The sequence below is a fragment of the Chroicocephalus ridibundus genome, chromosome Z (genome assembly GCF_963924245.1).
Source record: "Chroicocephalus ridibundus chromosome Z, bChrRid1.1, whole genome shotgun sequence".
In the NCBI taxonomy this organism is placed as follows: Eukaryota; Metazoa; Chordata; class Aves; order Charadriiformes; family Laridae; genus Chroicocephalus; species Chroicocephalus ridibundus.
Genome location: NC_086316.1, coordinates 82,330,137 through 82,341,637, shown reverse-complemented (window position 1 = coordinate 82,341,637; position 11,501 = coordinate 82,330,137). Strand labels below are relative to the sequence as shown.

The 11,501-nt window shown below is 48.1% G+C and overlaps 1 protein-coding gene across 1 annotated transcript; it reads right to left on the bottom strand.

The window, feature by feature from the left end:
* Positions 1–913: 913 nt before the first annotated feature.
* On the bottom strand, positions 914–10,188 carry SIGLEC15 (sialic acid binding Ig like lectin 15). Its single transcript, XM_063320482.1, has 5 exons — positions 10,137–10,188; positions 7,036–7,419; positions 3,522–3,881; positions 2,457–2,487; positions 914–1,186 (listed from the first exon to the last, which is right to left on the bottom strand). The coding sequence occupies exons 1-5, from the start codon at positions 10,186–10,188 to the stop codon at positions 1,090–1,092; spliced, it is 924 nt and encodes a 307-aa protein (XP_063176552.1). The 3' UTR covers positions 914–1,089.
* Positions 10,189–11,501: the final 1,313 nt, after the last annotated feature.

Below are 11,501 nucleotides of genomic sequence, written 5' to 3'. Positions count from 1 at the left end.
TTTTTCCATTTTTTTTCTCCTCCTCCTCCTCTATGCCAACTCGTTGCTCTTGACAGCCCTCTCCTGGACCTTTGCCTGACCAAGACTCCGAGTTGACTTGCATCATCCGGTGCCATCAGCTGGGTCTGTTCCCTTGTTATTGGAGCATGTTCACAGTCGGGTTATAGACATGTCTGTGGGTGGCCAGTGACTTTGTAATGCTGACTTCATCTCAGAAGAATTTAAGAGATGAAGTCAAGCCTTAAAAGAACTTTTGTGTAACACAGAGATGAAGACTTTTTAGAAATAATTTTCCTTTTTTTTTTTTAAGAAAACTCAGTTTAGTTTATTGAAATATTTTCACAGCACATTTATCACAAAGCTCTGAGAATCTGCTTGTCTGTGCATGTGAGCACTAGGAGCTGCAATAGAGTTACAATACAGACCACCCTTTGCACGTCTGTCTTTCAGCTCTACCAGCTTTCAGAAAACCTCTTTTTTGCTTGGACTCCTCTTAAAAATTAAGATTTTCTTTAAGGTCTTAAATAAACTCTTCTGGAAGTTAAGGAATAATGATGATGATGATAGTGATGATGATGATAATAATAATGGTAAATCCCAGCAGAAATTCCAATAGCATTTTTTTTTTTACAGCTGGTATTTGAAACATGAAAATACTTCACTTGCTGGCTCTAGGAAGCCGTATGTGGTTTGACAAGTGGAGCGGTGGAAACTGCTTTTTGAAGTAACATTTGAAAAATGCCAAAGCAAAAAAATGTGAGAAAATGGTAGTTATCTGCTTGCTAAAGACTGTCTGATACGGGCTAGAAACACACAGGTTGGTTAGAACTGATGTCTTACGTAGATCCTCTTCTGCTCTTCGAGGTCCATCCCTCTTTGTTTTCTTTTTTTCGTTCTTCTGTCTTCCTTTTAAAGGCTTCTCCTTCTTGTAAGCAGCATCAGAGATGGAAAACATGCACCTGCAAGGTCTGTTTGACCTTCTGCACATCAGTCAACGTCAGTCTTACGTTCGCTGTGAAAGGCGCGCTTGTACGGAGCAGGCAGGAATTCGAACGGTGCAAGCGGGTGCGGATGAGATCGCCCAGGTCCTCAGCTGTGTCTCGACGCTGTTCTTTCTGTCGGCAAAGTCTGGCTGCCGCCAAGTCTGCGGTCGAAGTTCTCATAGGTGGAGTCTTGCAGCTGTGGCCTGGCAGGGGAAGAAGTGAATATGGTGAAGACACATTTCTGGCTGCTGTAGACTTCCCAGGTGGCTTCAGCTAATAGCTAAGGAGTGTAGGAGTAAGTGTCTGCAATACTGTTTGATATGGATCCTGCCCTCTGCAGCAGGTAGATGCAACTCAGATGCTTAAATACTAATGTTTTACATCTTAAAGCATCCAGAATGATCTCCTGCGTCATTAGCATTAACTTCTACTACTGTCCTGCTCCTCAAAGCCTCAGGAGATTGAGCAAACCTCTCCTGCGAAGGATTGTCTTATGTAGAGTGTGGAGGATCTTGGGTTTTAAGCTTCATCTATCTATGCATGTATCTGTGCAAATACAATCAAGGGTGCAGTATCGTTTGGACACTTAAATCAGCTAAACTATGCTTTTGCAAGTAATTATTACAAATTTAACTGTAGGATTAAATTCCCTGTTGCTTGTCTGTGTCCTAATGCTGTATGCTTCACTGTCGTGCTGAAATGGCCATCTTTCTTGGGTAGGTGGGGTAAGGTGGTGGGATTTTTTTCCCCATCCCTTCCTAGCTTGGCCACCGCAGCTGTCAAGGGTGTCTAAGAACAGTCTTGTGCTGGATAATGGTAAACGCCGTGGGTGCTGTGGGAGCATGGTATGGATGCTAGACAGAGGATTGGGCCCTGCCACACCTGAGCTGGCTCTGAGGTGGGCTGTTTGGCATCTCTGTATGTTCTAGACTCAGCAGAGCTCATCAGCTTTAATCTGAGCCCTTTTTCTGCTCCATTAGAGACTGGGGCGCAGAGAGGGGGGAAGGTTTCTGTTGCACAATTTCGCTCTCTCGTTCATCATTCATCAGCCTACTGCAGATGCCATCCCAGCCTGTTCCCCTCATCTGTCCCTTGAGTGAGGGGTTCTTTTGATAGCTTAATATGGCTTCCTACCACACTCTGGGCCTATGACCCACCTAAACTTCTGCTAGCCCCTTACTGCTACAGCATCCATGTGCCACGGTCTCTCTAACCTGCTGCCCTAAACCCATGTCCTCGCATCAGTGGGGTCTCTTCTCAGCCCTACCAAAGCCAGAGCCTCCTCCCAGCAGTGCCCAAGCCTTGGTCCCTCACACCAGCTCGCCTGGCGATCAGCCCAACCCTGTCCTTGTTCCAGGAGCCTGCTCTCAGGCCAGAAGGTTGTTGCCAAGACCAAGGACATGTTGCGTTTCTCTCCTTAGCCATCTCCACCCTCCTGCTGCATAACATGAGTAGAAGGCAGGACGTCCTTACCGGGCCAGGCTGGATGGGGCAGAGGAGGGACCTGTGAAGTGGGAAGGAGGACATGGGTTAGCAATGTGGTTGCAGTGAGCTGCAGAGCCAGGACTGACCTAGAGCTGTCAGGAGGCTGCACTGGAGGGTGGTGGTGAGACCCCAGTGAATGTGGAGAAGACCTTTTGTCACACATGTCGTCCTCTTCAAGATGGTGGGAATTGGGCACTGGATTATAAGGAGCAAAGCGTTTCTGATTTGTCTTACAATTTCTACAGTTTGAGGCAAGCGGTGGCTTTTGCAAGATGTTGACATCAGACTGTCTACAGATGAGTCACGGTGATGTGACATCTCGTCCAGCCTGAGAGGCAGAGCCTGGAGTCCCTCCTCTCCCTTCCTCCCCGTGCCATTGCACAGCAGGGTGGTGGGCTGGGGGCCAGCGGCCTCCAGGCTTCTTGGGGAGGTCTCATCCCTTAGTCCATGAGCTGATTCTCATCTCCTATGAGCTGGGATTTCCCTGCTCTCCTGGGCTTGCTGTGTCTGGGAGGTGGGATTTCACCAACGGTGGGGAAGTACTTGGGTAGCGAGGCCCAGGGGACAGAGAGGGGTGGTCTGTAAAATGAGGATGACCACCACAGGAGATTAAACTGTTGCGTGGGGTGCAGCAAAGATAAATCCTACCCACAGGCTACAGGGGAAGAGGTAGTAATTAGTCTGTTTCAAGAAAAAAAATAATTAGAAATCTGGTTGTGCAGGCAACAGTTTCTCTGCTAGTTGCCCATCTGTTAGTTTATTAACCTTTCTCCTCGGCACAGGGAAACTCCTGTTCCCTCTGTCATTTCAAAGGTCCCTTCCTGAAGGAGACCTCCTGTCTGCAGGCTGCGAGCAGCGAGCCAGGAGGTTCCTCTGACTTGTTCTTAAATTTTTCCATTAGAAATGTCCTTCTCCCAGGGTGGAAAATCATATAATCATTTAAGAAGAAAACAAAACACAACGAAATCCTCCTGCCTGACTTTATCTGCCTCATTCAGTCGCTGGTTACCGGTCTGGTGGCGGAAGACTACCGAGGGAAACAGCGATACGTACCCCCTCTTGAGAAAACGGTGAAGCCCAGTATCACCAGCAAAATGAGCACTTTAATTCCCAGCGGCACAAAGATCAGGATCAGGAAGAAGGAGCTGTTGGATGCTTTGAATTTATAGAAGTACACAGCCCCCTCTGCTCTCCCGTGGCTGTTGACAGCAGTACAGGTGTATTTTCCATCGTGGGTCAGGTACCGGAGCTCCTTGGTGATGCGGTGATTCATGCTGGTGATGGAGGTCAGGTTGCTGTAGGGTGGTCCAGTCCAGGTCAGAGCAGGCACTGGCTCCCCCTCGGCGGTGCAGCGTGCCTGGAAGGTGCGATCCCCGTTGGAGCTGACGGTGATGTTGATGATCCTGGGGGCAGCTGCAGAAACCACCACAGGGGAGGTAAAGTGCATCAGGTTTCAAAGGCAGGTCTAATGCAAAACCCCTGGAATGAGCTCTTGGTCTTGGACCCTCAGTGTGTTATATCACGTTGGGATCAAACCTCCCTTGTTTTTCTCAGCACTGTCTTTCCCTAGATTTCCCCACCCTGCCTGTATTGGATAGAGGGACAAAGGGATTTGCCCAGCAAAGCCTGCATGCAAGAATGTGTACTCTATTTGTGTTTTATCCCTGTAAAGCCTTATACAGTTTTTTGAGTTGCTGTGACCTTCTGTGGTGGCAGAAGGCAGAGGCCCGGTACTGTAGTAGGGCAATAATCCATGAAGATGTGTTGCTTTCTGCAGTTGCACCATGAATCACAGCCCGGTTCTATCTGTGATACAGGCATAACTGCAGTTGGTGACCTTTTTGGACTGTCTGCATCTGCACGTGGTCCAGGACAAGGCAACCATGGTGCTCTCCTGTAAGTGTCTCATGGCTGTTCCCTTGGTCTCTGACATCCAGAGCACAATAGAGGGATCTGTTTGTGCAAGTCCATTGCTTGGTGCCTAAAACTTGCTAGGTTTGGCAAATTATTGAAAGGGAACATTTCCATTTTTTGATACAACCTATTTTTGATGTTTTCCTCCAACCCCGTAGTGACCATCCAACAGCTCTTGTAGGTTCCTGGTTGCTTTGGGGTATCACAGCGATCCCAAGGTAAGGCCACTAATTTTGTATCCTATGTTTGTAGCACATGCGATTGTGTGACCGAATGAACAGTGGTAAAGATCGTTTGGGGGATGCAAAATGTTAAGAGAGATGCTGTTGAACATGTCATTTTTGGTCTAGTCTGCTAAGGAACCGTAGCTGATATGACCAAGCTTGTCTTACCCTTTGATCCTTTCCTGTTGGACCTGTTGGCCCATTTCTTGCATTTGGTTCCTAAAAGCATTGTGAAAACTTGAAGGGAACTAAATGAATGTCTTCACGGAGGAAAAGCAGGAGTTCAATATTTACCTCACCTTTTTGTCAGGCTGGACAGCAAATGCATAGCTTGCAACCACCTACAGCACGTCTTGCCCCTTGGCTGTGTAATGCAGGAGGGGTCTGAGGCTGGAGGACTGATCTGTGAGAAAGCTGGCTGTGTTATTTGTCACATGTCTGTGTGTTTTGGTGTTTAAATTAGCCTTTTAAGCATTATTTAACTCTTCCCATTCATACTGCTGGGGCCCACTCCCAAAGTGGGGTGCAGCCTGGGTGCCTTTTCTGCTTACGTTATCATTCCTCTGATGTTAAAATCCAGGCAGCCCGTGAGAGACGGATTTTGCTGCCATCCTGCCCTGGTCATGCTCTGTGTGTGGGTGTTTAGGAGCTGCTCCAAGTGAAGGAGAGCCTTGACTACGCAGAACTTCCCAAGAAGTAACTGAGCTCATCCTCAGGTCCCATCTGGATGCCGGCGGTGCACAGCAGGCGTAAGGCAGTATCACTTCACCAGCAAAATCGTCCAACACGCAGCACTTCTACACTCCTGAGCAAGGTCTGAATCTGTTCCCAAAGCCACTTGGGTCTCCTCGTGCTCCCTCGATCTGTGAGCACACCCGGGGAGGTGGGATTAGCACTTTCCTGAACGAGGTCTCCTTATAACTGAATGCTGGGTGTGAACAAAGCACGTCGCAGCCCGGGGGTGCATTTGGCACAGGCAGTGTGGGAACCGTGGGCATGGAGGGGCACAGCCAGGGCTGTGTGGTCGGTAATGGAGATTCACCTGTGCTGTGTCTCTGCTGTGATGAGCAGCTCTAAAAGGAGGTGTTTTTCAGCTATATAATTCACCTGACGGAGCAAACCAGTCCCACTGCAGCGGTGGGCTCTTGTGTTGGGTTTCCGTACTATGAACAGCATGTGGGCTTCAGTGGGAGCTGGTGGGCAGTGTCTGACTTTGAGACTCAGATTTGGCTGCAATGTGGTTCGCCTTTGTGCATTTCTGTCCTTCCCTGTGTCTATTTAGTCTACAGGCTCCACAGGAAGGAGCAGTGCGCTGCGTATGTCCGTCCAACAGCTATCACAAGGGGTCCCAGGCTCATTTGGGGATCCAAGTGTCACTTCCATGCAATGCCCACCCTCTGGATGGACTTCTCACCTTGTGTGACTGTTGTCTAGTGTTGCCTCAAAGACGCTTTGCCTTGTGGCTCTTGCCCATGTGGTTTCTAAGTGATCCTCTGGCTAAAACTGGAGGAACCTGGGACTATGTGCTGTCCAGAGGGACAGGATTGGGTGTGCTTAGCTAAGTGTGACCATGGCAGCTGAAGATGCTTTCAGCCAGGTATGGGTAAGAGCTCAGGGCTTTTTTTCTTGCTCAGGATTCAAAACAGTGTTTCAGCCTAAGCTGGAGATAGTAAGAACCTTCAAGAGGACATGAAACTCCCCCTTGTGTCCTCTAATCCTCTAATCTGGGTGTAGTTTTAGGTGTTAATAGACACTGCCAGCTACCCAAGTTGGACATTTGTTAATCAGAGATGGTTTTCAGGCTGTTTGTACTAAACTTTTCCTTCTCCAGAGGAGTTTGGACCTATGACACATGAATGCTGGGTATCTTGTCTTCCCAGGCCCCTGTGACCATCCAGGCTTGTTTGTCCTTGCATTCGCTAACTCACACTCAGCAGCCAGGGTCTCCAGTTTAAATCCTGATAACAAGGACCTCTTTTACCTCATCCCATGGGCAGCTGACCCCCTGCTTGCTTCTCTGCTGCCTGCACAGATCCTGTGCTGCAGGGGCAAAGTGGGATCATAGAATTATAGAATGGTTTGGGTTGGAAGAGACCTTTAAAGGTCTTCTAGTTCAAGCCCCCTGCCATGGGCATGAATGCCCAGGACTTGGCTGTCTCTTACCCCAGCAGCCAGAGCCTGGCTATTTCCTTACCGGTTTTGCTCCTGTTCTCTTCCCTGCATTGTACGCATCACCTCATACTGAAAGACTGCAGAAGGCAATGAGTATTCCCTGACCAAATGTTATAAATTAACCCCAGAGCCGGAAAAGCCAACCCTTTGGAAGACCATCTTAGGTCAACTTCTGTTACCACCTCACTAGTTTCCACATCTTATGGCTCTCGCTTCAGGGTGGCTTTGCCTCCTTTGGCACTCTCATGCCCTCTTACCAATCAAATGCAGCTTTATCCCATTCCTGCTTTCATACTTGTCGTGGATATCTCCGGACAACTCCACCCGGCAGAAGTATCTCTCGCTGTCACTCCAGGTCAGATTGTCAATCCTGATGGAAAGGTCCTTGTGCCGGGGGTTGCCAAGCAGTTTGTATTTGTTCTTGTAGCTGATGGCAGTCTTACAGAGCTCACTGGCACTCTGACTAATGCACTTGAAAACGATCGTGCCGTTGTAAGGTTCCTTGATCCTCCAAATGGCAGTGAGGGTCCGGTCAAACGTTTTGTAGGGGTGTGTGAAAGTACAGGGCAGGATCGCCATCTTCCCAAGTTCACCCGTAACATCAGATGGGACGTGAACAGACCAGCTGTTGGACTGCACACCTAGAAGCAAAAAAGAGATGATCAAGACTGATTTATCTGGAGTGCTTAAGAGGGAAACTGGGCATTCTTCCTGCATCTGCCCTCTTGTTGCTCAGAAAATGGGTGGTCTGTTCCTGTGGTGAGCCCTGCGCTGCTTGGTGTTCTTGCTGAGGACTTGTGGGTGGTTGTGCAGACCAGTTTCGGTGGCTGGATTTGGTACCAGTCTGCAGCAGCGCTATGGGGACTGACTAGCTCATGTTACAAGTGACTTAATGCTTAAGCAGGCCTCCTGTTTGTCCAGAGGACAATAGCAGCTTAAGCTGTGTAACAGTCTTTTGCAGTTAACAGACATTTGTGTGCTTGTAGGAATAAGCCTCTTCTTATTTTTTGTTTTCAAAAATAAAATATCTAAAAAGAAAAGTTTTGCATGTGTTCAGAGATCTGGTGGCTTTAGGCACTGAAGTGCAGTAAGTGCAGCAGCCCTGTCTTTGAGTGCACGGGCACACACGCTCCTGCGTTGCAGTATTTGTTCCACAAATCCTTTGGTGGTGGCATTACCCCTGGGGAAGGTAGCAACAGCTGATGTTTCCAGTGCTCAATGCTGCTATCATCACAAAAGGAGCATCTTACTCCTAAGCTGTGACAGCATCTGAATAAAGACTTGGAGATGCTCATCTTACACGGGCTGGTGAGAAGAGGCAAGTTCCCTGTATTGGAAGGAGGATGCCCTTGACAGTGGGGAGAACATCTCCCCGTCAGCAGAGCAGGCTTTCACTGCGTGGACTCTGGCTGCTGGTATCTTCCCAGACAGGCCTTGTCCTGCTGTCACGGCAGGGGAAATTCTGAGTTTTCCAGCTGAGATGTCACAAATGGTTGGGATTTTTTTTCTCCTGGCCAAATTTAGTCACAGTAAATCCTAGCACAGTCTAGGGGGAGTGAACCTTGTCGCCACCAGACCCAGTCTGATGGTTTCTGTCTGATGATGAAAACAGCCTTCACCTAACTGGGCACTCTGCATCTCTGAAGTCTATAAGGGAGACTCAATGTCTCATCCATTTCTCTTCCCCAGGAACCAACAGCGTCAACAAACAGCACCTGTAGGCAGTGCTTTCCATATAGATACGTGTATCTATCTACTATCTTGCTAATTGTACAGCTGTAGCAGCAGATTGTGGCTTCAGGAACATCTGTGGATAGATTCCTGTCTTATAAAACTCACTTGATGGCTTCATTAAATCAGGAGCTTTCCCCTCAATAGCTAAGAATAACTGCAAAAATGTAAAGGCATCCTGTGGGTAATTGCCACCCCTCCCTGGTCTGTCTGGCTTCGCTGCGATCTGTGGGCATTCAGCTGTCAGGGTAATCAAGTAAACTCTAAGATAAGATTTTTTGCTTGTTCTTATATCTATTCTCCATAATATTTGGCAAATACCGCAGTGGCAGTGCAGCTTGTATTAATCTATTGTGTGCTGCACAATGGAGAAAGGCCAACATGGGACCGGTTCTCTGCTGTTCAGTTATTTATGTGGAATCAGGGCCAAGCCAGTATTTTGATAACTGAGATCTGGAGTCGGGCTGCCTTGTCATTCATTATAACTAGATGAGTACGTTTTGCAGCCCAGGTAATCTCATATACAAGGCTACATGGTCACGCGAGCTCCGGCAAGCTCATGGACTGTGAGCACAAAGACCTATCAGTGAAAACAGGAAATGCTATTGCTTTCTAGTTTATTTTGTGTTATTTGGCAGCATGTCACTGCCGTGACCCTTACTTTTGGAGAGCTGCCGATCATGTGCTTCTGAGTACATGATTTGCTTTTACCCGCTACCTTTTTGGTTTGCCCTTTTTTTAAAAATCTTAAGCAAAGAACATTCTTTTTAGCACATAAACATTCTCTTGCCTTCCACATGAGAAGTAATGTTAAAAATAAGTACTTCTAATGTCATCAGCTCCACCCATTTCTGTGGAAACACAGTTTGCCTTGGTTATGAGTGGAGGGAGTTGTCAGCATCTTGTGTATAATTTAACCTTAAAGCTTCAGCATGGGACGTCTTCTATGGCTTCCTCTTGCTAATATCCAGCCTTCATTTGTTCATGGGATTGAAGGTCGTAGGCAAATAGCCTACACACCTTACACCAGGTAACTCCTGAAAGGAGCTGTCAGGTCCGTGTATCTGCTCGTTGTCAGTGGAAGTGATTTGAGGTCATGAACACAATAACAAGATCAAAAGCTGGAGACCACCACAGACACTAGCCTTGCTCTAGCAAACACTATTTGATAGTATATCTAAACAAATCCATTGAGTTTAACAGGACTTAAGTGCATACTTGAAGTTAAACATGAGCTTAAGTGCTCAGTGGAACTGGAGTAAATTGCATCCGTTGCGTAATAACCCCCAGGAACATGAAAGAGCACTTCTGGGTGGTGATGGACATGCTACATCCAACTGACAATGTAGGGGAAAGGTTAGATGAAGAATAACTCCCTGCACAAGTTAAAAAGGCAAAAAATGCAAAAAACACCATACCAAAGACTTCTGACAATTGCAGAGTCAAGCCTGTGAGTTTTTTCCAGTATTACCACATGCACCTGGAATTTCATGATCCTTTTAAGCATTGCGATGGGTAGTGCAATTCTTGGAGAGTTCGTTGTGCCAAGCATTTTCCCTGGCACTTCGACTAGAGTGAGAGGAAAAGCCCTGGTCAGACCAGGTTTCGCAGCAAGCTCAGAACTCACCCTTCCTGGAGATGCGAAGGAGGCACAGAAGAAACAAGCCGAGCTCTCTCATGCTGGTTGACGTTCTCCACTGAGGTGTATCAGCAAACCAGAACTGTCCTTACTACATCTGAGCTGCTGGTCTTGCAGTCACAAAAGGTTTTTCCAGGGATGGAAGAAGTTGTGGTTTTCCTCTCCTTGGAGGGAATGAGTTGTCTGGCTGAACCAGCTCTGGATTCAGATATTAATAGTTTTGTGGTCAGTCATGTGAAAAATGCAACAGAGGGAATCAGAGCATTACCCTTTTCCATCTAAAGGAAGGGGACCGCGGGTTGGGGCTGTGGACACCCACTCCATGCCTGTGATGGGGCAAAAGGGGATGGCTTGCAAGTGCTCCTGAGGAGGGTCTTGCAATCTGCCGAAGGAGGTGGCTTGAGGCAGTTCCTCCTCCTGAACCTGGAGCCTGCAAGCCAGCTGTGCTTTACCCCTCATGCTCACTGGTTGTTGTCATGCCTAGGTGTAAAAAAACCTAACAACCCAAACCCCTCTGCTTTTGAAATCATCTGAGCACTTGTGCCAAGGTTCAGTGGTGGAAGAGTGCTCTGATGTCCCCTGGTACCCTGCTCTCTCCGGTCTCCCTGTCCCTGATGAGTCATGAGTTGTTCTCCTCCTTGTTGTTAACTGTTAGCCTGTGATTGAAATAAGCTGAGCACTGGCCTTTGCCCAGGATCCTTGTGCAAATGCTTGCTCTTTCCTTCTGTGTTTAGCTTTAGCAAGTTTACTCTGTAACTTGCTAATCTGCAGAACTCGGGGCTGGTGGAGAGCTGACCATGCTCCCTTCCACGTCATCTCCCATGCAGTGATCCCATGGTATTGTTGAGTTTAACCTTGGAGCGTGTATTCCCTATCGAGGCTCAGCTTGAGGTTTGCTGCTTTTGCTTTAAACTGGAGGAAAGGCTGATGGTGTCCAACTCCCTCTTCTCGTCTCGGCACTTTAGCGTCCCGCTGCCTCTCTCCTCTTTGGGGACGAGGGCAGCAGCACCCACACCATTCCTCTTGCAGGCAGCGAGGGGTGCGCAGCCACTGGAGGGCTCCCAGAGCCAAGATAAGGTGATGCTGTTGAGTAGCTGCTGCCACTTTCGCTGTGCCTGGAGCCAGAGCCTTCCCCCAGCAGCGGTGCCAGGGTTCCCCTTTGCTCCTCACCTTCTCCTGAAACTCTCTGTGCGTGTTCCCGTCTCAGCTTGCTGCTCGGTACCTTGCAGAGGAGAGACTTGGAGATTTGGTAGCATTAAGACTGTTCACTGCTTTCTGATCCCTTTTCTGTCCAAAGTTAGAGCGTCTGTGAAAGGAGGGATTTCTGTTTTCCCAGACTTTTTGGAGGAGGCT